The sequence below is a fragment of the Triturus cristatus genome, chromosome 8 (genome assembly GCF_964204655.1).
Source record: "Triturus cristatus chromosome 8, aTriCri1.1, whole genome shotgun sequence".
In the NCBI taxonomy this organism is placed as follows: Eukaryota; Metazoa; Chordata; class Amphibia; order Caudata; family Salamandridae; genus Triturus; species Triturus cristatus.
Window position 1 is genome coordinate 875,113,085 of NC_140591.1, and position 25,936 is coordinate 875,139,020.

Genomic DNA, 25,936 nt, shown 5'->3' on the forward strand with positions numbered 1-25,936 from the left:
TATGAAGGAATTTGAAATGGAGCTAAAAATGAAGTTGGAATCCTCCAATAAATTCATGGGAAAAGTGCAAATACATCAGAGTATAGTATGGATGATTGGTGGCCTTAATTGAATTTAGAAAAGCTCCACCCTTTCCATAAAATTCGATTGCTTGTTGCTGAATTTTTGGCTACTGCTTCAGATTCAAATAATTGAAATTGCTTAGACCAGAGTCCCTGGCTTCCGGTTATGTCTCAGTGGGGGTCCTTGGATTCCAGCCACGATTTCGTAGGGTTCCACAGGAGCCAAAGTTTAAGAATCAATAGTCTAGAGTATTGTTGTACCTGCAGCAGATTTCATCTAACAAATTACAAAAGGACATCCTAACTTTTCAGTTACATAGAGACCATATACGATTCTTACCAGCATACTGCATGCCATACTGTTGCTGAGGCTGGGCCTGTGGTGGCTGAGGAGGGTAGCCAGCTTGCTGCGGGTACTGTTGATACATCTGGCCTAATAAATGAGATTAAAGAAAACGTTAATAAGGAACTCTTTCAAACTGAATGAGACTGAAGTGTATCCAAACATGTATTATTTTGCTCTACTTGTTACAGAAGTCAATTGCACATCATGTGACAAACTAGCCCAACAAATCTGGTCCTTTCGAAATTTCAAAAACACCAACTGGAGAGAGACCAGACCACAAAATAAAAGCAAATATAACTTGTCAAATGCTATTGTATTCTTCCATGTAACCAAGTTACAGAACATTGCCCAACTCAAAAAGTGGTCATGGCACACTTTAAGGATATCCGTATGCATCACTGGGGCAACACATTCACTACAGCCAGGAGGGTATAAGCCCACTACATAAAAGTGCTCAGTTTCCAGAATATTCCATAATCCGCAAGTTTTTCTTGAGCGGCACCCCAGTGAGCTGGTAGGTGGCGTCATCGGAGTCATACAAGCCAGAAGCGACAGGCGGGGTGCCTATATAAGAGTCGCCCCAGCGTGCTGACATCAGTTACTTTTGCGACTTTCCATGCCAGGAGGGCGAAGCCACAAATTACATGGACCACTGGTAAGAACAGCTAGGGACCTGAAAGGAGAAAGCATTGTCCCTAGAAATTAGTTCAGAGCGGGGAGGTTGGGTGGGTCGGTAAGGAATCTGCAGTTAAAGAGAGTCTCTACCAAATAAGGAGTTACCGAAGGCAAGTAATTTGCTTATCCGATAGAGAATTTTAGCTGTTGACTCTTTACCTTAGAATAGATACCAAAGAAATACCTCCCCAGAGGTGGGTCTGCAGACCAATTTCACACGAAGAAGTCCTGCAGGTCCGAACAGGCAATGTGCCCATCTCTGCGGACTGGACTGCCCAGACAGTAATGTTTGGTAAACGTGTGACAAGAAGCCCATGTCACAGCCTGGCAGATGTCCAGGACTGGAACTACACGTGCTAACCCAGTGGTTGCAGCTGTAGCTCTGGTGGATTGAGCATGCAAACCCTAAGGAGGTTGCGTCTTAGCCAATGCGTAGCAGATTTTGATACAGAGTGTGATCCATCGTGAGATTGTCCTCTTCTGTACAGCCAGGCCTTTCTGCGCTCCAACATACCCCACAAAGAATTGGTCGTCCACCAGGAACTCTTTTGTGCGTCAAGGTAGAACGACAATGCTCTTTTTGGGTCCAGATGGTGAAGTTGCTACTCCTCTTTGGAGATGAGGCGTAGTGTTTTTTAGGTCTCGCGTGGTGTTGCAGCCCAACGTGTTGCTCGCTCTGCGAGACCTCTCGTGAGCAAGGAGATCTCAGTAGGGGACTTGAAGCCCCACCCCTCATTTTCATTGGCTGGCATCACCATTTAGGCTAAACGGTGGCCTGCCATTGGAAATGAGGTTTTTAGGCCACTGCCCTTCCTCCCTTTAGTCTGGCCGATCTGGACAAGGTCATCTGCTTTGCAGCAGTCTCAAAGCGTTTTCTTATCTTTAGAGGGGGGCCATCTGTTTCTAATTGCATGGTCTTAGCACAGCCATGCTAATTAGAAACAGATGGCCCCCCTAAAGATAAGAAAGGCTGCAGGCACTACCCTGCACACTGAGGTCTCCTCGCTTCAGCGTTCCCCGCCACCCCCTCGGAGCACACATCCGCTCATTGAGCCTCTCCTTGCTTTAGCCCCCCCGCACAGCCAGACGGCTGCACCTGGCACATGCGCTACAAACCAGGCACCAGTTCATCTGTAACTCGATCAGATGGACGCACTCTGCTCCCCGCCCACCACCTAATCCCCAATCAGTAAGGCGAGAGGCCAGGAGCTCCCCAACAGGGCTCGGCTGTTGATTGCTTCCGACAGTCTAATTGGGCCCGTTGAAAGAACTAGGAGAGAGCCTTTCTCAAGTTCAGCCTGTGTCCGGACCATGAGAGTAAAGAGCATCCCTCGGCTGCGGGGGGCGTGCGACCCCTCATTTATTGCGAAATACGAAACACTCCACCTCCTTTAAAGCGCTGCGAAGGGAATCCCCGCACGTGTCTGAAGGGGGGGGGGGGGGGGGGGGGGTTAAAATGATCTCAACACAACGATTTTAGTGAATGTCGAAATTTACATGGGCCTAAATCTGCAAATGTCAAAATCTTTCAAATTTAATCTGGAAGCGAAAATTAGTAGGTATTAACATTTTTATTAAATTAGATTAATGTGATTAAAAAAATATCACATTAATAAAAGCCAGTACCATTTACGATACAAAACTCACACTTACAAATGCAATGCTATTTATTTCGCAATTACAACAAAGTGAGCTATTGCCATTTTGCATTACACCATTTGATTAATGCTTCACGAAGGGGAAAAAAAACAAACAAAAAAAAAAAGAAGACATTTACAATGCCAATAGCTCAAAATAATGTCATTGCGAAACCTATTGCATTGTAAATGCTTGTTACTTTTTGTAGGCAGAGTAATGGACTGGCCTACATGAAATGCAGTAACAACGTTCAGAAGAAAGGAAGTTATGGTATGAAGTACCAGTTTGTCTGGGTAGATGTTAAGATAAGGAGACTTGGATTACTAGGCCTGAAGCTCACTGACCCGGGTAGATGTTATCGCCACCAGGAAGGCAGTCTTGATGGTAAGGAGCCTGAGTGGACAATTGTACAGGAGCTCAGAGTGCGCACATAAGAAAAGTGATGGAGACTGAGGTCCCAGTAGGGTCCAATAAAGGGAGAAGGTGGAAACAAACGTTGTAAACCTTTCAGAAACCTATTTACAATAGGGGATTTGAAGAGGGATGACTGGTCAACCAACTGAAGAAAAGCTGAGTTGGCGGCTAGATAGCCCTTTCTAGAATCCAGTCCAGAGCCCTGCTAAGCGATGGAAAGGATGAGAAGGAGAACCCGAGAAAGTGGGGCAGAAAGGGGTTGGATTTGCCTTTCGGTACACCATGCCACAAATTTTCCCCAATGACAGGCATAATGGATAAATCACTTAGCTGTAATCCTAGTTCTCTTGCAGGGGTATCTTCATCAAAGTCATAAGCACTGAATATTCCCGCCCATGCGCGTGGACCCCGGAAAACTATAAAAAATTATATATGAACACATATACACAGCTCTATATCTATATATACACAAATATCATTTTTCCACATATCAATGCAGCCTCCAATAAGACAAAAAGGCTAATCAATGTACTGACAAAACCGTTTTTGCTACCATATAATATAGAACATAGACAACAGGAGGAAAAGTATCACTTGCTCTCGTTCATGAGTAGAATCCAAAAAACTCCATCCGCAAAACAGCAGTCATTGGCCTATAGGCTGCATTGAAAAAAAAAAAACTAGCATAGAAAATGAAAGCAACTGTAAACATAAAAAAACTGGCAGAGAGCCTTTAAGGCAGCCATGGCCACCAGCTTCCCATCATGCCTCAGGGGTGACAGTTAGGTGAGTTCTTTGCAGAGACCCATGGGTCAGGGTAAAAAGATATGGTTTACAGAAAATCTCATTTGCCTGGGGTGGTGGGTGGGTTGCTTATGACTGAGGAGGATACCCCTGGAAGAAAAATAGGATTCCAGGTAAGTAACTCATCATTCTCTTCCAGGGGATCCTCATTAATAGTCAAACACTGAATCGAATAGCAAGCCCATCCTCCGCCTGCAGACAAATGAGAGGTGAATCAAGCTATCAGATGAATAAGCATTGAAACAAATCTCAATGAGGCTTGGCCTACTTGAGTGCCTGCTCTGGTATCCGAGTCGAGACAATAGTGCCTCGTCAATGTATGTATCGATCTCCAAGTAGCTGCTTTGCAGAGCTCAGCAATCAGTACATTGTTCAGAAAAGCTACAGTCGCTGCCTTCCCTCTAGTGGCATGAGCCTTGGGAATAGAACCAAGCGGTTTCTGTGCCAACTGATAAGACAGCTTGATACATGAAACTATCCATCTGGAGATGGAACGCTTCGAGGTTGGGTAACCGGTTCTGATGGAGCAATAATTTACAAACAGTTGATCAGATTTCCTAATAGCTTTAGACTTGTCCAAGTAGAATTTCAAAACCCTTTTCTGGTTTAGAGAATGAAGCAACCTCTCAGCTGGTGTAGAGGGATTACGAAGAAAGGTAGGCAGCGAGATGGCTTGGTTAACGTGGAAGTCCAACACCGTCGGAAGGAATGAGGGGTGGGTCCTCAGAACGACTGTTGTGGTGAATAAAAAGTGTACGGTTCCTTAAAACCGAGCGCGTGTATCCCGCTCACCCTGCGGGCTGAAGTGAATGCTATCACAAAAGCGGCCTTCCATGTAAGGTATTGGAGGGATGCTTTGTGAATAGGCTCAAAAGGGGGAGCCACGAGTTTGGACAGAACCAGATTTAGCACCCAGGGAGGGTAAGGAGTTCGGATAGGAGGGTAAACCTTCTTTAAGCTTTGCAAGAAATCCTTCACCACTTGCAATTGAAAGAAAGAAGGTTGAGAAGGTGACCCCCCCCCTGTATGCCGTAATGGCTGCCAGGTGTACCTTTATGGAAGATAATTTTAGGCCTGACCTGGCTAAGTGGAGGAGACAAGGCAAAAGAACAAAAGTTACTTACCTGTAAACTGTGGTTCTCCAGTATTGGTGTCTTTCATAGATTCAGATGCTTGAATATTCCCCGTCGAAGTGGGAGTCCCATGGTACATAACATAGCAATGTAGTAATAACATAAGCCTAATAGGCATAAAATAAAGTAAAACCATAGAGTTTTTCTGGCTAGACAGCTTGTCACATCTATAACATATTACTCTCATTATGTTTTAGTCCAAAATCCAGCCACTCAGGCGTCCGCACCCTCTAGAACCCTCTCCCCAGAGGCTCAGGCCCTCAGATTTTCGTAGCACAAGTGTGACATAAAAGTCAAATACATGATGGGAGCCTCTGAGGGGAGGTGGGTGGGTCGCCTTTGAATCTATGAAAGACACCAATACTGGAGAACCACAGTTTACAGGTAAGTAACTTTTGTTCTTCTCCAGTATTGGGGTGTCTTTCATAGATTTGCATGCTTGAATAAGAGTAGTGAGCAGTGATATCAGAATAATAAAAGGTACACAAGAATCAAAGCAATACCCAGTGCAAAAGAAAGATATAGATATATATATATAGATATATATTATCTACTGGCGGTCGCCAGTAGATAGTTATAGTTAGGACCACGTTTCCATAGGAAATCCGCAACATTCTATTTGGAATAACTTTGGCGCCGGTCGACGAATCCTCGCGAAATTTTCAAAATAGGTGGGGCGCTACGCTCCGCTCCTACCCTGAAAGTCTCGGGCGGATTCGTCAAGCGGGGGCTGAGAAAAAAGGGGGGTCCCAAAACGCGTTTTTCCCATGCATTTTTCCATAGGACCTTTAGACACAGCTACAGCCCGAACGGCTGAACAGAGTTACTTGAAATTTCGCAGAGAGGTAGTCCTCAGGTCAAGGAAGTGCCTTTTGTAGGTCTGGTGTAAATCTGTTCAGTAGTTCCTGAGAAAATAGCATTTAAATCAATATATATATCTGAGCCAGCTTACGGTGCGCTTACCGTACGCGTACGGTGACGTGCGCGAGCGCGATTCTGATTGGCTGTTAGATCTTAGTAAACATTCGAATCGGTCGAAACCAGGAAGTGTCGGCCGCCATTTTCTCTCTCGCACTCTGAGGGGAGTGGAGGAAAAACAAAGTCCGAAAACAGTAAAAGCGGCTAGATAGACAGCTCCCAACCACCCAGTCATCGTTATGATGTCCCCAAAGAACCCAAATGGCAAAAAATGTAAAAATGTTTATTTTCGAAAAATCGCAGATTACGCTTTCCGTACGCGTACGGTAAAAAAAATAGAAAAAAAAAACCAATATCCACGCTTTCTTCACCCCGTGTGCAAAAGGTGCCCGGAGGGAACCTTTTGTGCATGGTTTTTTTCTTCAAGTGTTTATTTATTTTTTAAAAGACAATCTGTAGATAACCATTAACAACGATGTGCCTAATACGGCCTCTGTGTGCGGACGGTGCGCGAAGCGCACCGTGCGTACATAGCCCATTCAGCGTAACGTGGGCACGCGGCGCGCTTAGCGCACCGCGTGCCCACCGTGCGTGAACGGCACTAACTGCGTAAAGTGGGCGTGCGGTGCGCGAAGCGCACCGCGTGCTCACTGTGCGCGCACGGTGCGTGCACGGAACAAACTGCGTAAAGTGGGCGCGCACGCCACGAACGGCGTAACGTAACTTAGCATTTAAAAAAACGTACAAATTCACTGAAAAAAACCATAGGTTTCACACACGTTATATTTAGGAATTAGCTTTTAAAAAACCTTGCAAATTCACTGAAAAAAACATAGGTTTCACACAAGTTATAGTTAGCGGACATTTTACTGATAAAAAACCATTGAAATTCCACGTTATACGCGCACCGAACGAACTGCGTTAACTGGGCGCGCACGCCACGAATGGCGTAAAGTAACTTAGCATTTAAAAAACCGTACAAATTCACTGAAAAAACCATAGGTTTCACACACGTTATAGTTAGGAATTAGCATTTAAAAAACCTTGCAAATTCACTGAAAAAAACCATAGGTTTCACACATGTTATAGTTAGCGGAAATTTTAATCATAAAAAACCATTGAAATTCCCCCGTTATAGTTAGTGCAGGCAACTATAACTCACGCAAACCGCAATCCTCTGCTGATGCTAATACTGTATTTAGACACTTATTTGCCCATGTCTTCTTCCATTAAATTTTAGCTATACATATATTGCAAATATTTTTTTTTCATAAAGACACATATGTCATCAGCAGAGGATTGCGGTTGCGTGAGTTATAGTTGCCTGCACTAACTATAACGGGGGAATTTCAATGGTTTTTTATGATTAAAATTTCCGCTAACTATAACATGTGTGAAACCTATGGTTTTTTCAGTGAATATATATTATATATATATATATATACATACATACATACATACACACACACATACTCGATCTCCCAAACTTCCACTGCGGCGATAAGAGACCCGGACTCCAAAATGCGTGGCAAAGTGGGTTCTTTATTTTGTCAAGCCGTTATGACGCGTTTCGAGCACCTCCGTGCTCTTGTTCACATACGGAAAACTTAGTCCACTTTCTTTTTATATTTTGTGATGCCACCTCCCCAGTCATGTGATGCATCACGTGATACATAGAAAACATCGTAATCATGCATATTGTCAATATTCTTTTTCACAGCAATCGGTATAATCCACATTTGCAACGTTCATCATATGGATATTTTTGTTTCAATAAATATGAATAAATAAATATTTCTCTCCATTTATAAAAAAAATACATTAAAAAAACCACAATTTAATGGTGACTTATTTCTGCCTTAATGCATTCGTTTTTATAATCAATAAAATCAGATATACTAAAAATCCGATAAAATTATTATACCAAACTTTGACCAATGTGTATTATTTGAAGCCAGGATATTTCATATGGATAAATATTGGCCCATTACATCTCAATATATCCTATTTATATGACTGCGTTAATGCTATTAACATAATGTAGAATATCCTGGTTTGGTCAATCCCACATGTTTGAACAGTGTTTGCTGATACAGGGCATTTGTATCTACCATTGTTGCTTTATTTAAAAATATAAATACAAATACATGATAGTGTGCAAAGGCTGTATTCAATGTTGCATTTACTTTTTTTCTCTTTATTTTTGCTCAGTGCATGTAGTGGGACAGCCGTCCCTAACATACAATGTAAAGTGCTGGAGCCTAGAGCCTTAATGCATACGTCTATGAATATTTTCTTTACGTGGTAAAAAAGTGTAGATAAATATAGATAAGTGTGGATAAAAAATATATATACATAGCTGCCTGAGGTTTATTCAGCAATGTGAAGAGAGAGTTTGTAATGACATGCACGTATTTTCATTATGTGCATGTGTGTATCCCTTCAGCCTGTAATATGCCCTGCATTGTCATTTTGGTTATTAAGTAAAACTTTATAGTAATATATATATATGGAGAATTGGACATATTGAGATATTGTCATAGAAAATTATGAAGATCCTCCGTATTGTTCAATCCGTTTGGAGCTTTACAGTCAAGTTCAAGAATCATGCGTGATTCTAACTGACGAAGGAGTTTTTCCCTATTACCTCCCCTTGATAGAGGTGGCACTGCTGAGATAACAAAATACTTAAGGCAATTCAAGTTATCATGACATGCCTTGAAATGTCTGGCAACTGGATACGCTGTATCGTTATTAACTATTGCTCTGAGATGTTGCAAAATTCTGACATGCACCTGCAGCTTAGTACTTCCCACATATTGTAAGCCGCAGGTGCATGTCAGAACATAGACAGCAAATTCTGTCCTGCAATTGTAGTTGCCTTTAATAGTGATCTCGTTATCTTGAAAGGGAGTGCTGTATTTGGATTTATTTTCCCCAAATTTGCACGCCCTGCAGGTTGAACATTTAAAAAACCCTTGTCTAGATTGTAACCACGTTTTTTTCTTTTTCAAATTAGACTCCGGATTACTCCTGACTATTTGGGCTCTCATGGATATTCCTTTTCTGAAAGTTATAGTTGGATCCTTAGTTAGTGTAGGCGCTAATACTGCGTCTGTGCGCATTATTGGCCGATTTTGTTTGACGATTGATCGTATTTTTCTCTCCTGTCGGTTAAAAGTAGTGATCTCAGTATTCTCAGATTTTTTTCTCGCGATTCTTTTGAGTGTCGGGTTTCAGCAATGAATTCCTTGGTCTAGCAGATGTTTTGGCTATTGCTTCTGTAAGAATGGCCTCACTATAGCCCCCGTTTCTGAACCTTGTTGCTGAATCCTTTATGCACACATCCAAGTCTTCCTGAGTGCTGCATATTCTTTTTAGGTGAAGAAATTCCCCATAGGGGATACTTTTAATGAGGTGATGTGGATGTGCACTATTTGCATGAAGTGTAGAATTCCCTGCCAACTTTTTCCTGTGTAAAGTGGTTGCTATAACCCCATCCTCGATGTATACTTTTACATCTAAAAAATCCACACTTTGTCAATATGAGATTGACATCATTAGTATTCATAAAGTTAACAAAAGAGGTCGCACTATCCATATCACCCTGCCATACAATGAATACGTCATCGATATATCTGAAATAATGTTTCACGTGTTTATCATACATGTCTGAGTGGGCAGCCCCGAGAGCCCGCTCCTCCCACCAACCAACCATCAAACAGGCATAGCTGGGAGAGAAGCAAGCTCCCATCGCTACCCCCCTCAGCTGCCTGTACACCGCCAGTGCAAAAGACTATAGGAATACACACACACACGCACACACGAGGAGGGAAGCATCAGAGGCTCATCTTTATTTAAAAAGATTACGAAGGACTGCCTGTCCCACAGCCGCGTCCGTGTTGTCTACAGCATCCAGCCAGTAGTGTCTCGTAAAGGTGTGTCTGCTGGACCATGTTGCAGCTCTGCAGATGTATTGAAGAGGTACCCCAGCAAATAGCGCAGTAGAAGAAGAAACCTTCCTGGTGGAATGCACTAGAAAGTTTGATGCAAGTGGTTTTCCCGCTTGTTGATGGCAAAAGGCAATAGTAGAAGATATCCAGCGTGCTATAGTTTGTTTGGTGACCGGATGACCCTTTCGCATCCGCCCGTAAGCCACAAAGAGTTGGTCATTCTTACAAATAGTAGCTGTTCTCTGAAGGTAAAATTTGAGACATCTTTTGACATCCAAAGAATGAAGCGGTTTCTCTGCGGGAGTTTGAGGATTTGGAAAAAATGTTTTTAAAACATCCGGCTCATTGAGGTGGAAATCCGATGGAACCTTGGGGATAAAGGCCGGATTGGTGCGGAGCAGGACAGAGTCTTTAGTAAATTGGAGAAAAGGTGGTTTAGTAGTAAACGCCTGCAAGTCACAAACCCGGCGGGAGGAAGTCAGAGCCAGGAGTAGATAAGTCTTCCAAGTAACATATTTTAAACTGACTTTATGGATTGGCTCAAATGGTGGTTTCATGAGCTGTGCCAATACAATGTTTAGATGCCAAGGTGGAGGTGGCCGACGTATCGGAGGAAACATTCGAAAAAGACCTTTGAAAAATTGTTGAATTACTCTTGACAAGTAAAGTGAGTTAGAGCCATCTTGTCGGAATAGTGAGATTGCTGCTAGGAAAACCTTAAGGGTAGAGTATGAGAGGCCTGATTCGCTAGGTGCAAAAAGAAAGGCAAAAGTTGTTCTGGCTTGGAATGTATAGGATGTACTTGCGTTTCATTGCACCATAGACAGAATCTTTTCTATTTGAGTTTATATGTTTTCACCGTTGAAGGTGCTCTAGCCTTAGCCAAGACTTCTCTGCAATCTAAAGGAATGTCCAAATTTACAAACTCATTGTGCTCAGGTTCCAAGCCGCTAAATGAAGAGATGTAGGATTGGGATGACAGATTTGGCTGTGTTCCATGGTCAAAAGATTCGGAAGAGGGCGAAGAATGATCGGGTCGCACTGAGACAGGAGCAGTAGTTCCGTGAACCAGATTTGTCGAGGCCACCGGGGTAGCTATAAGAATAATGCGACAGGGTTCTTTCCTCATTTTCTGCAGAACCTTGGGGACTAGAGGTATTGGTGGAAAAGCGTAGGCATATTTTTGACCAGTTCATCAAAAAGGCATTCCCGCATGACTTTGGTTGGGGAAGCCAACTTGAGAAGAACAGGCATTGGAGGTTCGGATATGTTGCGAACAGATCCAGATTTGGGGGGACCCCATAGTTGAAAAATGTGATCCAGAGTGGGTTGGTGTAATTCCCATTCGTGATTGGTAGTGGATGATCTGCTTAGGGAATCCACAAGATTTGACGCTCCCGGAACATGAACTGCTGTGAGGACGATGTGATGTTGAATCGCCCAATTCCAAAATTGTGGAGCCTGAAGGGACAACAAGACTGACCTTGTGCCTTCCTGTTTGTTGATGTAGTGCATGTACGTTGTGTTGTCCGTACGGGTCAACACCGTGCTTCCTTGAATGATGGTTCGGAAGGCCTTCAGAGCCAGAAAAATGGCCAGTAACTCTAAAAGGTTGATGTGTCTTGTCTTTTGTTGAACGGACCACTTGCCTTTCACGGTCAGTCCTTGTAAGTGGGTGCCCCAACCCTCTAGAGATGCATTGGTCGTGAGGGTGAATAGTGGAGTGTCCGCCACAAACGGATGTCCTGATGAGATATTTTCTTCGTGAGTCCACCATAAAAGAGCTCTTTTTAGTCGATGTGTGACTCTGACTAAGTCGTTGAAAGTTCCTGAGACTTGAGCCCACTGTTTGTCCACTTCTTCCTGGACAGGTCTCATTTTCAAGCGGCAGTGAGGGACTAGAGGAATGCATGAGGACAACATCCCTAGGAAAGATTTCCACTGTCGGACAGAAACTAACTCTTTTAGATGGATAGAAGTCGCTAGATTGCGAAGACGTTGATGCCTTTCGTGCGACAAAAGCTTTCCCTTGCCTGGTATCTAGAATGGCTCCCAAGAACAGTCTGTTTTGAGCTGGGAGAAACTGAGATTTTTCCATGTTTAATGTGAGGCCCAGAGATTGGAAGAGGGACCTGCATAACAGTTTGTTTGGACGCTAGTTCGAACAACCTTGCCTTCAGTAGGCAGTCGTCTAAGTATGGAAAGATTTGCACTCCTTGTGAGAAAGTGCCATCTTTCTTGCATGGTATGCCCCCACTTTTTGCTGAATGTACTTTGACTGAGTGTGCCCTGGACCCTTGCCAATCAGGTGCCCAGGGCCTATGTTCCTTCCCTAAAAACCCAAATTGGCAAACCCTGGCCACATGTCAGCCCCTGGTAAATGGTACCCTAGGTACTCAGGGCCTTGTGACCAGGGAAGGCCTCTAAGGGCTGCAGCACTCATTGTGCCACCCTTAGAGACCCTGTACCCTTACACACACACACACACACACACACACACACACACACACTGCCCTTGCAGGCTGGGTGTCTGGGTGCAAGACAAGGCAAAGAGTCGACTAGGCACATCCCTGTGTGCCATGCCCATCACCTACACTGCTATGGCATACATCAGCCACCCCTCTAGCTGGGTGCCCTATGCCAATGGTGTGGGCACAGGAACAGGAGCCCTGTGCCCCTACAGTACCCAGGTCCATTCCTGGGCACTGTAAGTGCAGTGCTGCCATTTAAGAGTACATGGTGCTGAGAGCTCGTCAAACATGAACTCCACAGCACCATAAAGGCAGCACTGAAGACTGAGAAGTTTGATATCAAACTTCTCCGCACATTAAACCCACACTGATGCCAGTGTGGGATTTAATGTACCAAGCACCCCAGAGGGCATCTTAGAGATGCCCCCTAAAACCTAACCTACAATCTACGTCTGCTCTGAGGCTGCCACACAGCAGACATGTTGCGGGACCCCTGGGTAGGAGAGCCCCTGCTCTCCTGGGCCTGCAACAATGCACATCCTGGGCGAGGTGCTAAATCTCCTTCCCCAGGATGGGCAGGGGGAAGCTTCAAAGGCATGCCGCCTCTGTGAGCTTCCCCAGGCCACTGCAACCCTTCACTCTAGCGGAAAGCTTGGCCGGTAACCCCAAATAAGGACAGGGGATGTGCCAGCCTGCCAACCCCACCCCTCAGGTGGGGGAGACTAGGTGAAGCACATCCCCGGGCTCTCGCCATCTTGAAGATGGGAAGCCCTACCCAATCAGGACTAGGCTACTGCCCCCCTCCCACAGGAGAGAGGCAGGATAGAGGGTGTACCCACCCCAGGACAGGGACCCATTGGTCCCTGCCCTTCACCTACCTGTAACACACCTAAATCTAGTATTTAGGGGCACCCTGAACCTTCCTTCCCCAGATTCTAGATTCCGAAATACAAAGAAGAGCAAGAAGAAAGAAGACCTGCCCTGCAGCTGCTAAGAAGAGGAAGACACCAACTGCTTTGGCCCCAGCCCTACCGGCCTGTCGACCCTCGAACCTGCTCCAACCCGGCATCTCTTGTGGCCAGCAACCTCACAAACCCCGGAGGACCTGGCTACCTTTTGGCTCTAAATCCCTGGGACTCCCATGAGTAGAGGCTCTACTCAAAACCTACTTCTAATCCCTGGCAGCAGCCCGGAACCGCGAACCCAGCACTCTCTGCACCAGCCAAGCCTGACCGGAGTGAACAAAGACCACGAGGATGACCCCACGGCGACTGTGACCCCCGAGTCTGGCACCAAAGGACCTCCCTCGACACTCCTGAAGAAGCCTGCAGCCTCAGAACAAGATGCCCCCCCTATCGCGATCAACAGAGGGTAAGATTTCCCGACACCAAAAGGCCCCCCTGCACGCGGCGCCCCGCTGCCCCCTATGCCAAATCCCGGGGTACCTACCTATCCTCCAACTACCCAACTTACCTCTCGAAGTGGTGGTGGCACCTGAAGAATCCTCGTCCCCGAGCTTGCAGTCTTTCTAAACCGGAGATTTCCCATTGAAATCAATTGAGCGCCCGAAGGCTCAAAAGCACCCTGCACCCAGCCGCCCGAGTGGCCCTGGCAGCGCAACCTCTACACCTAGCTACTTCCCCACTTGCCCTGAGTAAGTGACCAGGATCCCAGCTCCCACAGCCGCGTGGCTTGCTAGTCAACAGCCACCAACCAAGGCCCCCCCCTATCCCTCATAGGATAACATTGGGCCTAACTATCTGCACCCGGCCGCCCTAGTGCCGCTGAGGGTGAACCAACTGTACCTACCTGACCCTGGGGGACCCGTGAGTCTATGCCCAGAACCTCAACTCTGCCAGTCGAGTACTTACCTTTAAACCGATAACTATTTTCTTCATAGGGTAACATTGACTGGCTTTTTCCTGAAATTTCTTCTAAGTGTGGACTTTTCAAATCTTAAAATATTCACCAAAAATCAGCTGAGTAACGAAAACGAAAATACTCACCTGCTCTTAGGTGAGCTCCCAGTGCTGGATCTTGGTGCCGAGCACTGACTCGGAAAAATACTTACAACTGTACTTACCCGTAACCCAATTTTCTCCCATAGGAAATCATTGAATGTTTTTCTGTGAAATTTCTTCTAAGTGTCAACTTCTGCAATATTTAAATATTCTTTAAAAATCGTATAATATCTGAAAACGTAATTACTTACCCGTTTTGGATAAAGGTCCCAGTACTGAGTCTAGGTACCCAGTACTGGATTACAAAAGTAACGAGAACATACTGTACCTGCAACTTGAATTTTCTTCCATAGGGAATCATTGATTTCATTACAAGACCGGAGGCTACATTACGCATTAATCCTTTTAATGCGTCACACAGACAGCCGCACTACACCATAAACAAGAAGGTTCTAGAATGTAGAGAGTAGGGTACAAGTGGCATGAGGCACAAACAGACTGCCTCTTTTAAATGCGGCTCACAGGCAGATAAGTAACATTTTATTATGTCCTTATTCACCGTCTTAAGGTCGTTTTTTCTTAATGTTTAGCCTTAAGAAGGAGAAAGCTTGATATTATTGCCTTGTTCTTAACATTCTATTGCTCTCCTTCTTCTACTTATACTGTTCTATTCCTTGTTTCAACGTATCCCTTGTCACAGCTTTTAATTTAACGCTTCTTCGTACTCTTGTACTGTCGGGTGTCTGTATATGGGCCTTCCCCCCCTCCCGCCCCCCCCCCCTTCATTTTCACCCCTCACACAGACTTCCTATTAAGGTTGTCGAATTTCAACACCACTCGTGCGAACTTGCAAATTTTTATAACTTCTGCTTCCGAATTTATTTAATTAATTCCCCGTTACCTCTTTCATTTCGTTTTTCACTTTTCTGCCCCTTGTGTCTGTTAGTCGCGCTCGCCTAGCCCGTGCGAGCGCGCTACGAACTTCAAAGAATGCACCCTGGCAACGGTGCACGCGTCAATGGCATCCCCCAGGGCTTCTTCCTCTAATCTGACGCTTCCCCGGCATCAGCTGAGCTCGAGGGAGTGAGTCAGTTACTCCGCTCGGTCAGCTGTTGCCGGAGATCGCGTCCGTACTGTTTTTTTCTAACAAAACCCTCACCATTTTATTCAATTGAGCTTTTTAGTCAAATCTCAAAGTCTTTTAGTTAGCTTGCCCCAATCAAGCCCTGGTATCCCCTAATATATCTATATATATATATATATATATATATATATATATATATATAGCACGGCGAGGGATGGTTACAAGGCACAAGCAATTGAAAAGGAGGCACAGAGGCTGGCTTCACGAAGGATGGCATCAATCATGCTGCGTGTAAGTGACATTTGGCAAACATGACTTTCCCTTTATCTAAAATGCAATGCAGCCTTTTAAACATCATTCGTTATCTACCATTAGGCTGCAAATCACACGCAGACATGGCAGCCATAAAGTTTAGCATTACACCATGAAATTCGAGCAGGCCATGACAAAGTGTTTCCCCAATGAACTCATTTGTGGTTTTATTTAAACGTGCCTTGTGTTTAGAGCTGGGTTGATGAGCACTGAGGAAGGCTAAACGCCGAAATGCATTTGCTCTGTGAATGATGCTCGAATAAAGAACTTTTGAATACCTCCCGTGAGTGCTCCGCATTTTGGAAGCTGATATATATATATATATATATATATATATGGGAAATAGAATCTTTATCTATACTGATTGACTTATTTTAATATATATTATCTAAATTTAAATGTATTTATTTATTTATTTATTCACTTCCTACACAATGTCAGACCTTGACTGACGATGCCACAGCTAGCTCCCCCTCCATAACAATGACAACTTTAAAGAATTCCTGCAGAAAGAGATGCGTTCCTGCATGCTTTTAACTCTTAAAGAGGTGATGTCTACTAAAAGACCCTTTCCCTCTGACCTAGATGGTCGTTCCATCGACATTGTAACCGAGGGTAAAAAAAGTAAAAAAAACCAAAAACTGCGAACATTCCTTATCTATGGGAGGTCGTGGCACCTCAGTTGACATAGGAGGTCCTAGCACCTCATTTACGTTGGGAGGCCCTCGCGCTTCGATTGAGAACGTTGCCCGTCGCGGCACGAATCTGACCGGTGTCCATGGCGGCACAACTTTGACTAATACCCTCCGCGTTTCAAGCCGCTATGTTACTAAGGATGTCGCAGACACAGACTCTGATTCAGAGGAAGAACAGTTTGATAACCCCCTTGACGAATTAGTCTTGGACTTAGATGATCCTAACCAAGACATAGACTAACTTTCCCGGTGAAGGAGAATCTCCCTCCTCCTCTGACAATATTATACTGAACCCTCTGGGAGAAGAAATGTTCTCTCCCCTAACTCTTTTCCACCCTAATAGTTCTAAATGGTTCCCTCAGGAACAAGTTTCAAAGTTTATTAAAAGATGGTTAAGAAATTCTCTTGAAAGGGAGACAAGGAACACACTCGGATCAGAGTGTCCGAGACCTACCATTCACGAAAAGGTCTCCCAAACCCCCAACCTTGATCCGGACTGGATTAAATTCCTATTTAAGCTAGGCAAAGACCCCAGAAGAGGTCTGGAGAGAACACTTAAGGGCTGCCAGGACCGCCTTCTGGATGTCCTAGGTCCCCTCACCAGAATCCTTGACCTGGCTGAGGAGTCTCATAGTCAAAGAGCTATCGTCTTCCTCGGGAATGCCAATTCGAGCTTAAACACTGAAAGGAGGAGGACTATCATTTCTAAGATCAACCCAAAGCTTAGTGACTTGGCGGCTAAAGAACCTTCAGAGAATCCTAAAGGCCTTCTCTTTGGCGAGGACGTCATCAAATCAATTGGGAAATATGTTGCCACCTTTACCGCCCTTGATAGGGCTCAATCGAATACGAGGCGTGTTTTTAACACAAACCTTTTTGGACAGGCCGGAAGAAGGGGCCGTTCTTCCGGCCGCAGTAACCAGCGGCCCTTCTCGTCCTACAGAGGTTCCGGTAGAGGCTTCTACCCCTCAAATCAGCAATTCTTCCCTCATCGAGCAAGAGGACCACGCAACAGAGGCTTCAGGTCCCGAGGAAACCCAAACTCCTCCAACCTTCCAAGTAAGTCTTCCCCCCCCTCTTCCTCTTTCCTCTTCTTCCCAAGTTGGGGGCAGATTGAAACTCTTCTACCACGTTTGGGCGTCACTAACTCAAGACCCCTGGGTTCTCGAAACCGTCCAGGGTTTCAAAATCGACTTCATAGAGACTCCCTTCCAATCTCATCCTCCAAAACCCCTATCTCTTTTGCTCGATCACGAATAAATTGTCGAAGAGGAAATCTCCTCAATGCTCACGAAGGGAGCTATTATACAGGTACCCTGGTCCTTAAAAACCTTTATCAGTACCCTTTTCTTAGTTCAAAAGAAGGACAAAGGTTGGAGACCAGTAATAAACCTCCGAGAGGTGAACAAATACTTAATTTACAGACATTTCAAAATGGAGGGTATTCACCTCTTAAGGGATCTTCTTCTAGAAGGAGATTGGTTAGTGAAACTAGATCTCAAGGACGCTTACTTTACGATTCCTATGGCACCGGAACACCAGTGTTTTCTCCAATTCAGCTGGAAAGATCTTCTCCATCAATTCCAAGCTCTTCCCTTCGGACTTTCCTCCGCCCCCTGGTGCTTTACCAAAATTATGAGGACTAGCGTTTCTATCCTCAGAGAGAGAGGTATTCGTCTTATTATTTACCTAGACGACATCCTCATAATGTCCCAATCCTTTTCCCAAATTCAGAAAGACCTAAATGTCTCCATACATCTCATCGAGAGCCTCGGTTTTATTCTAAACAGAGAGAAATCTATCCTTACTCCCTCAAAATCCCTAGAATTTCTTGGATTCACGGTGGATACCTCCAGCTGTCTCCTTCTCCCTACCAAGAAAATCGCCAAAATCAGGAAGGAAATCAGGTATGTCCTAAAGAAAGATTCTTTAACCCCGAGAGAGTTAGCCCGCCTTATAGGCCTCCTCTCCTCCAGCATTCAAGCTATCTTCCCGGGCCCTCTGAACTACCGTGCACTTCAGAGATTAAAAGGGAAAGCTCTCAATTCTCTTCTCTGGTACGAGGACTTTGTGACCTTGGACGAAGAAGGCAGATCAGAACTGTCATGGTGGCTAGAGAACCTCGACGCCTGGAACGGGAGAGTGATTTTTGGCTCTGCCCCGGAATTCATCCTGGAATCAGATGCAAGCCTCTACGGTTGGGGCGCTCGTCTCCTCGATCAAGACACTGGTGGCGCATGGTCGCTTGCGGAATCTTCCCACCACATAAATTTCCTAGAACTTACAGCCGGTTTATACGCCCTAATGAGCTTCAAACAAACAATCTCTTCAGGGCAGGTCAGTTCTCCTCAAAATGGACAACGTTTCCGCAGTATCTTATATCAATCGCCTCGGCGGTACGAAATCAGCAGACTTGTCGGCTTTAGCCAAAAAACTCTGGATGTTCTGTTTAGAACACAAGATTTCTCTGAAGGCAGAATATCTCCCTGGGAAGTTGAATCTCTGAGCAGACTGGAACTCAAGATTCCTCTCAGACAGGACCGACTGGAAACTCAATGCGAACATCTTCAATTCTCTCTCTCTTTTGGGGTCCTCTAGATGTGGATTTGTTCGCCAGCAGACTTTCGTTCCAACTCCCAAAATATTTCAGTTGGATGCCAGACCCGGGTGCTCTGGCAGTAAACGCCTTTCTTCAATGCTGGTCGAACCTTCGGGGTTACGCATTTCCTCCCTTTGCCATGATTCAAAGAGTCCTTCAGAAAGTCAGATCGGACCAGTGTTCCCCGATTCTGATAACTCCATTCTGGCCGTCTCAAGCATGGTTCCCGACCACCCTCGAACTTTCTTGCGACGTTCCCTTCCTCATTCCTGCGAACAAAGGTCTGCTCACCAACGCGGACGGAGAAGATCACCACCTAATCCTTTTAGGGAATTTGAACCTTCTTGCTTGGAAAGTGTCAGGCAATCTAACGAACTGTCTGGCCTTTCGACGTCAGCTTTTTCTCTCCTCGGGGAATCTTGGGCTCCCGGAACACACTACAGGTATAACATCTGGAAAAAATGGGTTTGTTGGTGCATGGAAAGGAATTTGGATCCCCTGGAGGCTCCTATGGTCAAAATAGTTAATTTCCTTGTCGAACAATTCGATAGAGGATTAGCCTATAGGTCCATTAACTGCTACAGTTCAGCCATCTCTGCTGGACATTCCCTTGTCAACGGTAGGTAAGAACAATATTGTTTGTAGAGTTATGAAAAGTATTAGACTTAAAAGACCTCCCAGACCTAAATACCAATACATGTGGGACGTGAAAGCTATCCTAGACCTTTTTTCCTCTTGGCCAGATAACACCTACCTAAACAGGAAATATCGCTCGCTTAAGCTCGCTACCCTTCTCTGTTTAATCTCTTGTCGTAGGGTTTCAGATGTGAGATGCCTTGATATTTCTTATAGATCCTATGATATGTTTGGAGTTAAATTTGACTTGTTCAGAAGGACTAAAACTATGTCCGATTCGATTTATTATCCTCGTTTCGACCTTTGTAAGAAATTGTGCGTGAGAGAATATGACTTGAGAATGAAAGACCTTCGTCCTTTAGATGCCAAGCAACTCCTTTTATCTTTTGTTAAACCCTTTAGACCAGTTTCTTCCTCCTCCATAGCTAGATGGGTCAAGTCCGTTATGAATCTGGCCGGCATTGATCTCTCTAAATTCCAAGCTCATTCTCTCAGAGGCGCTATGGCAAGCAAATCCTTCTGGTCCGGTGGCAAATTGGATGATATTCTTAAAGCTGCTGATTGGTCTAATGCTTCAACCTTTGCTCATCATTACTGTAAACCTGTGGAACATATGTCTGATGTGGTACTTCGTGGCTACCAACATGCATAATGTAGCCTCCGGTCTTGTAATGAAATTGCGATTCTCCTATTAACATGACCAGAGAATCTGGATTTCATTAAAGACACGGAGGATATCATTATCCCGCCCTTAGCCATACCCTTTGAGGTTTCATTTACGATTTGTATGTTTATAATCTGCATTTTGATATGTTAATATCAGTTGATGCTTTGCAATTTTTCGTTTGCTTTCTACTTAGCATTTTAACATTTATTTTCTTTTTTAGATAATTCTGGATAATCTCCATTCTCTAGCCTTCTTCGCTCCGGAACTCTTGTTGCCTTCATCTTCTGGTTCATCCTGGATCTCATCTCTGGACTTTATCTACTCGTTTGCATTTAAAAGAGGCAGTCTGTTTGTGCCTCATGCCACTTGTACCCTACTCTCTACATTCTAGAACCTTCTTGTTTATGATGTAGTGCGGCTGTCTGTGTGACGCATTAAAAGGATTAATGCATAATGATAGCCTCCGTGTCTTTAATGAAATCCAGATTCTCTGGTCATGTTAATAGGAGAATCGCAACTGTTTTCTATGAAATATTTTCTAAGTGTCAACTTTTAAAACAGCTAAATATTGTTTAAAAATCATCACAGTAATTAAGTCGACTTTCATCACTTGATTCTAAGTACTGACCCAGGACTGAATCTAGGATCTAGTCCTGGAATTCCAAAAGTAATCCTAAAAGTAATCTGTCGCAAATAACTTGAAATTTCCATTGAGCTCAATGCATTGTTGTGTTTAAAATAGTGTTGCCTATTGCAACCACTTGTAACTGTTTACAAAAGTCAATTGCATATTGCAAAAGTATTTATATAAAGCATCTCATTCTGAGAAAGTATATTTTAATGCCAATTGTTGGTTCTAAAATAAAACAAGCATATATTTGTTATATATAAACCATTGGCCTAGAGTTCAGTTATTGAGTGTGTGAGACCATTTGCTGACTGAGTGTGTACAACAAATGCTTTACACTGTCCTCCGATACTGCCTTACTGCTCGACCAAGCTACCACTTTAGAGAGTAAGGTTATATCTGCCAAACCCTTGGGGACTGTGGACTCTGTACACCCTGTACCTATTAGGGAACAGTATATACAGAGCTACTTTCTCACACTCCTTGAAGACGAAGGTAAGCTGCCACCGGTGCAAGGACCTTTGTAAACACTCGGGAGCAGAACGAAGGCCGAATGGCAGAACTTTGAATTGGAAATCCTTTCCGGCCACTCTGAATCCGAGAAATTTTCTGTGTCTCTGCAGTATGGGAAGATGAAAATAAACATCTTGAAGATCTAAAGTTGTCATAAACTCTCCTTGGGATAGAAAAGGGAGTACTTCTTGAAGAGACAACATACAAAAAGTTTGTGCCTTGATGTACTTGTTTAGAGAACGTAGATCCAAAATGTGACGCCATTCTCCCGACTTTTTCTGTAGGAGGAAAAACCTTGAATAAAACCCCCTGCCCTGCTGTAGTTTTGGCACCACTTCGATCGCGCCCTTTTTCAATATAATTTTCAGCTGATTGAAGAGTTTAGGTGAGCAGGAGGGGGACCTCTTGGTGGAGTATTGGGAGGAATCTTTACGAATTCCAATGCATGTCCCCTGCGCACAATATCTAGAACCCATTGATCGGTAGTAATTTGTGACCATTTGGAGTAGAAGTGGGAGATTCGACCTCCAAGTTTCGAAAAAGCAGGAGGATTTGGCGACGGTGTGCGGTCAGAGTCATTGTTTCTTGGAGGAATCCTTTCCTCTACAAGAGGATTTTCCTCTGTATTGCCTGTAGTTGGAAGAACGTTGTTGCCTGTAGGACTAGATTCTGGGACGAGTAGCGGTTTTGAGTTTGTCTGTACGGATTAGAATTTCCTCGAAAGGAAGAGGAACCACGACCTCTTGCACCTCAAAAAAAGCTGTTTTTTGAATTGTAACGACCCAAGAGCACAAGCCGTGTCAGTGTCCTTTTTAATTGTTTGAAGGGCATCGTCTATATGCTGGCCAAACAATGATTCACCGTCGTAAGGTATGTCCAGTATTTTTGTTTGCACCACCTGACGAAAAGACGTGGCCCGTAACCAGCCCCGACGCCTGAGGACTGCTGCACCAGCTAAGGATACATCAATGGCGCAATCTATAATTTCCGAGGAAATCCTTTCCCCCTCTTGGAGAATCTTTAAAGCCTCTGGCCTAGATGCCTCAGGGATAAGGTCTATTAGAGATGAAATGTCTGACCACATTTGGCAGTCTTAACGGGCCAGGATCGCCAAAGAACTGGCCGCACATACTGTAGTTGCCACCATAGTAGAAAATTTATTTCCTATACCATCCAGGCGTCGACCTTCCCGATCTGGTGGTGCAGACAAAGGAGACTATGGGTTTCTGGATCGACGCTGAGCTGCCAGAGTAATGATGTAATCAGGCTTGGTTTACGAAATTAAACATGCAGGAGAATTTGGAGGGCCTTTGTATTTTTTATCTATCCTAGGAAGGATAGATGGAATGGAGTTAGGAGTCTGCATCAGCTTGAGGCCTTCTTGCCAGATAAAAATCGATAATTGGTATACAATGGACTTGCTTTTGAGGTTGATCCTTAAAATCTTATAGGAAACAATCCTCCCTGGTGGTCATAGGAAGGTGGAATCTTTTAGCGGCTCTTTCCATGAGCAAATGAAAACCACCACCGTCAACCGGTGGAGAATCCAAACGAGCTAGATCAGCAGGAGATGGCGTTTGTATTTGATAGTTGTCCCATTCAGAAAGAAAGGAACAGTCATCCAGCTCACCTTCTTTGTCACCCTCATCATCCTGCTCCTCGACAACATCTTCTATGATTTGAGGAACTGCAAGATGTTGCACTCTTGTCGCCGACGTAGGTGTGACCACAGTTTCCTTATTTGAAAAAGGTTGCGGAGGTATCTGCGGCGTAGGAGAAGTCTGCACAGAACATGGAAAACGGCGGTTGTAATCATCCAACATATATTGAAGGTTGGAAATAAGACTTGGCAGTTGTGCCATAGGAAGTTCTGGAGTTGGGTGTGTGTCACAAGTAGAGAAATCGTCCTCTTGTAAATCGTTATCATCATCCGATTCCTGACATTTTATTAAAAGTTCAGAGGGACTGCGAGCAGCCCGAAATCTCTCATCCTCGGATTCCTCATCGTAAGATGAAAAAAGCACCTCTGGAGGCCGAGAAGGAGCTTTAATTGGCATCAGAGTATCCAAAGAGGAATGTCGTCGTTGAAGCAAAGAGCTTGAAGCCTTTAACGGTATCAGATCTTGAGATGGAGTCGTAGCCGTTGTTGCCGACGATGAAAGTCGTCGTTGAGCCACCGCCGCCGACGAAGCCACCGCCGCCGACGAAGCCACCGCCGCCGACGAAGCCACCGCCGCCGACGTATGCTTCTTTCTATGCTTGCTTGCCATCGACGAAGTTAAAGGCAGTGTAGATGAAATGGGTCTCACCTTAACAGATACCAACGTCGACGGTGAAGACGCCGACTACAGGATCATAGCCGGCTTCATGGACAGAGGTCGACGTAGATGCGACGACGGCAGCTCTCGTCGACAGAGGAAGCGTTGGTGAGTTCGCCGACGAGAGAAGGAGTTTGAGGTAAAAACTGCGCAGATGGAGTCTTTGATGCCTGAGAATCAGTTCTCGGGGGCATAAAGGATTCAGATAGACTCCCTTCACACGATGTGCAGTAGAAAATTTGAGGGCCTGAGCCTCTGGGGAGAGGGTTCTAGAGGGTGCGGACGCCTGATTGGCTGGATTTTGGACTAAAACAGAATGAGAGTAATGTTATAGATGTGACAAGCTGTCTATCCATAAAAACTATGGTTTTACTTTATTTTATGCCTATTCGGCTTCTGTTATTACTACATTGCAACGTTATGTACCGTGGGACTCCCACTTCGACGACGGGGAATATTCAAGCATGTGAATCTATGAAAGACACCCCCAATACTGAATAATTACCTCCGCTTGCCTCTTGGTAGGTTGGAAGCCATTGTGTACACACCACAAATAGAAACGCTTCCATTTAAATGCACAAGAGTGACTTGTAGAAGACCTTCTCGCTTCTTTCAAAATGCCCATGTGTGAGAAAGAGCCCTCTCTCTGCATGGTGCCCCCGGTTTTTGCCGAATTGCTGATTTGCTGATGTGCTTTGACCGAGTGTGCCCTGGGCTCCAGCTAATCAGATACTCGGGGCCCATGTGCTTTCCCTAAAACTGCATTAAAGCCTAAACCCAATCGACATCTCTGGCCACAGGTGAGTCCCTGGTAAATGGTACCAAAGGTACCCAGGGGACTGTGACCAGAGAAGGCCTCTAAGGGCTGTAGCACTTACTGTGCCACCCTTAGAGGTCCTGTCTAGCTGGGTGCACTATAGCAGTGGTGAGGGTACATGTGCATGAGCCGTGTACCCCTACAGTGTCCAAGTCCATACTTAGACATTGTAAGTGCAGTGCTGCCATTAAGAGTATATGGGGCTGGGAGTTTGTCATTACGAACTCCACAGGACCACAATGGCTGCACTGAAAACTGAGAAGTTTGGTATCAAACTTCTCAGCACATTAAATCCCACACTGGCATCCGTGTGGGTTTAATGAAAAATGCACACAGAGGGCATCTTAGAGATGCCCCCTGAAAACTAACCTACCACTAGTGTTCAGGCTGAGCGGCTGCTTTCAGCTGCCACCAAAAGACAGGTTTCTGGACCACTGGGTTGAGAGCCTGCTGCTCTGTGGGATCTGAAACAATGCACATCCTGGGATGAGGAGCCAAGCCTCCTCCCGCAGGATGGGCAGGGTTCATGAAGGGGAAGCTTCAAAGGCTTTGTGAGCTTCCCCAGGCCACTTGCTGCTTTCAGGAACTGGTCCTCACTGGTTCTGAACCCCATTTTGGGTGGGAGAACCAGTGGGAAAACAAGCGACAGGCTTATGCCCACCTCCCACTGTAGCATAATGGGGGGTGTACCCACCCCAGAGAAGGGACCCATTGGTCCCAACTTTTATACCAACCTGTAACGCCCCTTAATCTAGTATTCAGGGGCACCCTGAACCTTGCTTCCTCAAACCAGAAGAAATGACAAGAAAAGACTGAGAAGGACCGAACAGCCGTGCAGAAGCTAACAAGGGGAAGACGCTCACTGACTTGGCCCCCAGCCCTACCGGCCTGTCTCCACCTCGAACCTGCTCCTGCGAAACACCGGTGTGTCCTGCAGCCTGCAACCTCGAAAACCCCGGAGGACCTGCCTGTTTTCAACCACAAAGACTGTCTCCCGTGAACACCGGATTGGTTCATCTGCAACCGCTGGCTCCGGCCGGACACCGCGAATCTGCACCACTCTGCACCAGCCGTCCACAGCCCGAGCGGGCAAAGACCAGGAGGAGGTCCCCCCCCCCGGCAATACTAACCAGAGATCCAGCGACCCCTGACCTGCCTCAAGCAGATGCCTGCAGCCTAAATCCGGAAGGTCCCCCAGCCGCGACCAAGAGCTGGTAAGAAGATCCGACCCCAAAAGGCACCCATGCACCCGAGGCCCCACGGCCTTGGGTGGCCAAACCGACAGTGCCTAA

The 25,936-nt window shown here is 45.2% G+C and overlaps 1 protein-coding gene across 1 annotated transcript in view; it reads right to left on the bottom strand.

The window, feature by feature from the left end:
- The window catches only part of TFG (trafficking from ER to golgi regulator), a 154,901-nt gene that overhangs the window by 32,567 nt on the left and 96,398 nt on the right, over positions 1 to 25,936 (bottom strand). The window contains exon 7 of the mRNA XM_085622404.1: positions 403 to 495. Coding sequence (XP_085478530.1) covers positions 403 to 495 — 93 coding nt within the window. The remainder of the gene's footprint in view (positions 1 to 402; positions 496 to 25,936) is intronic.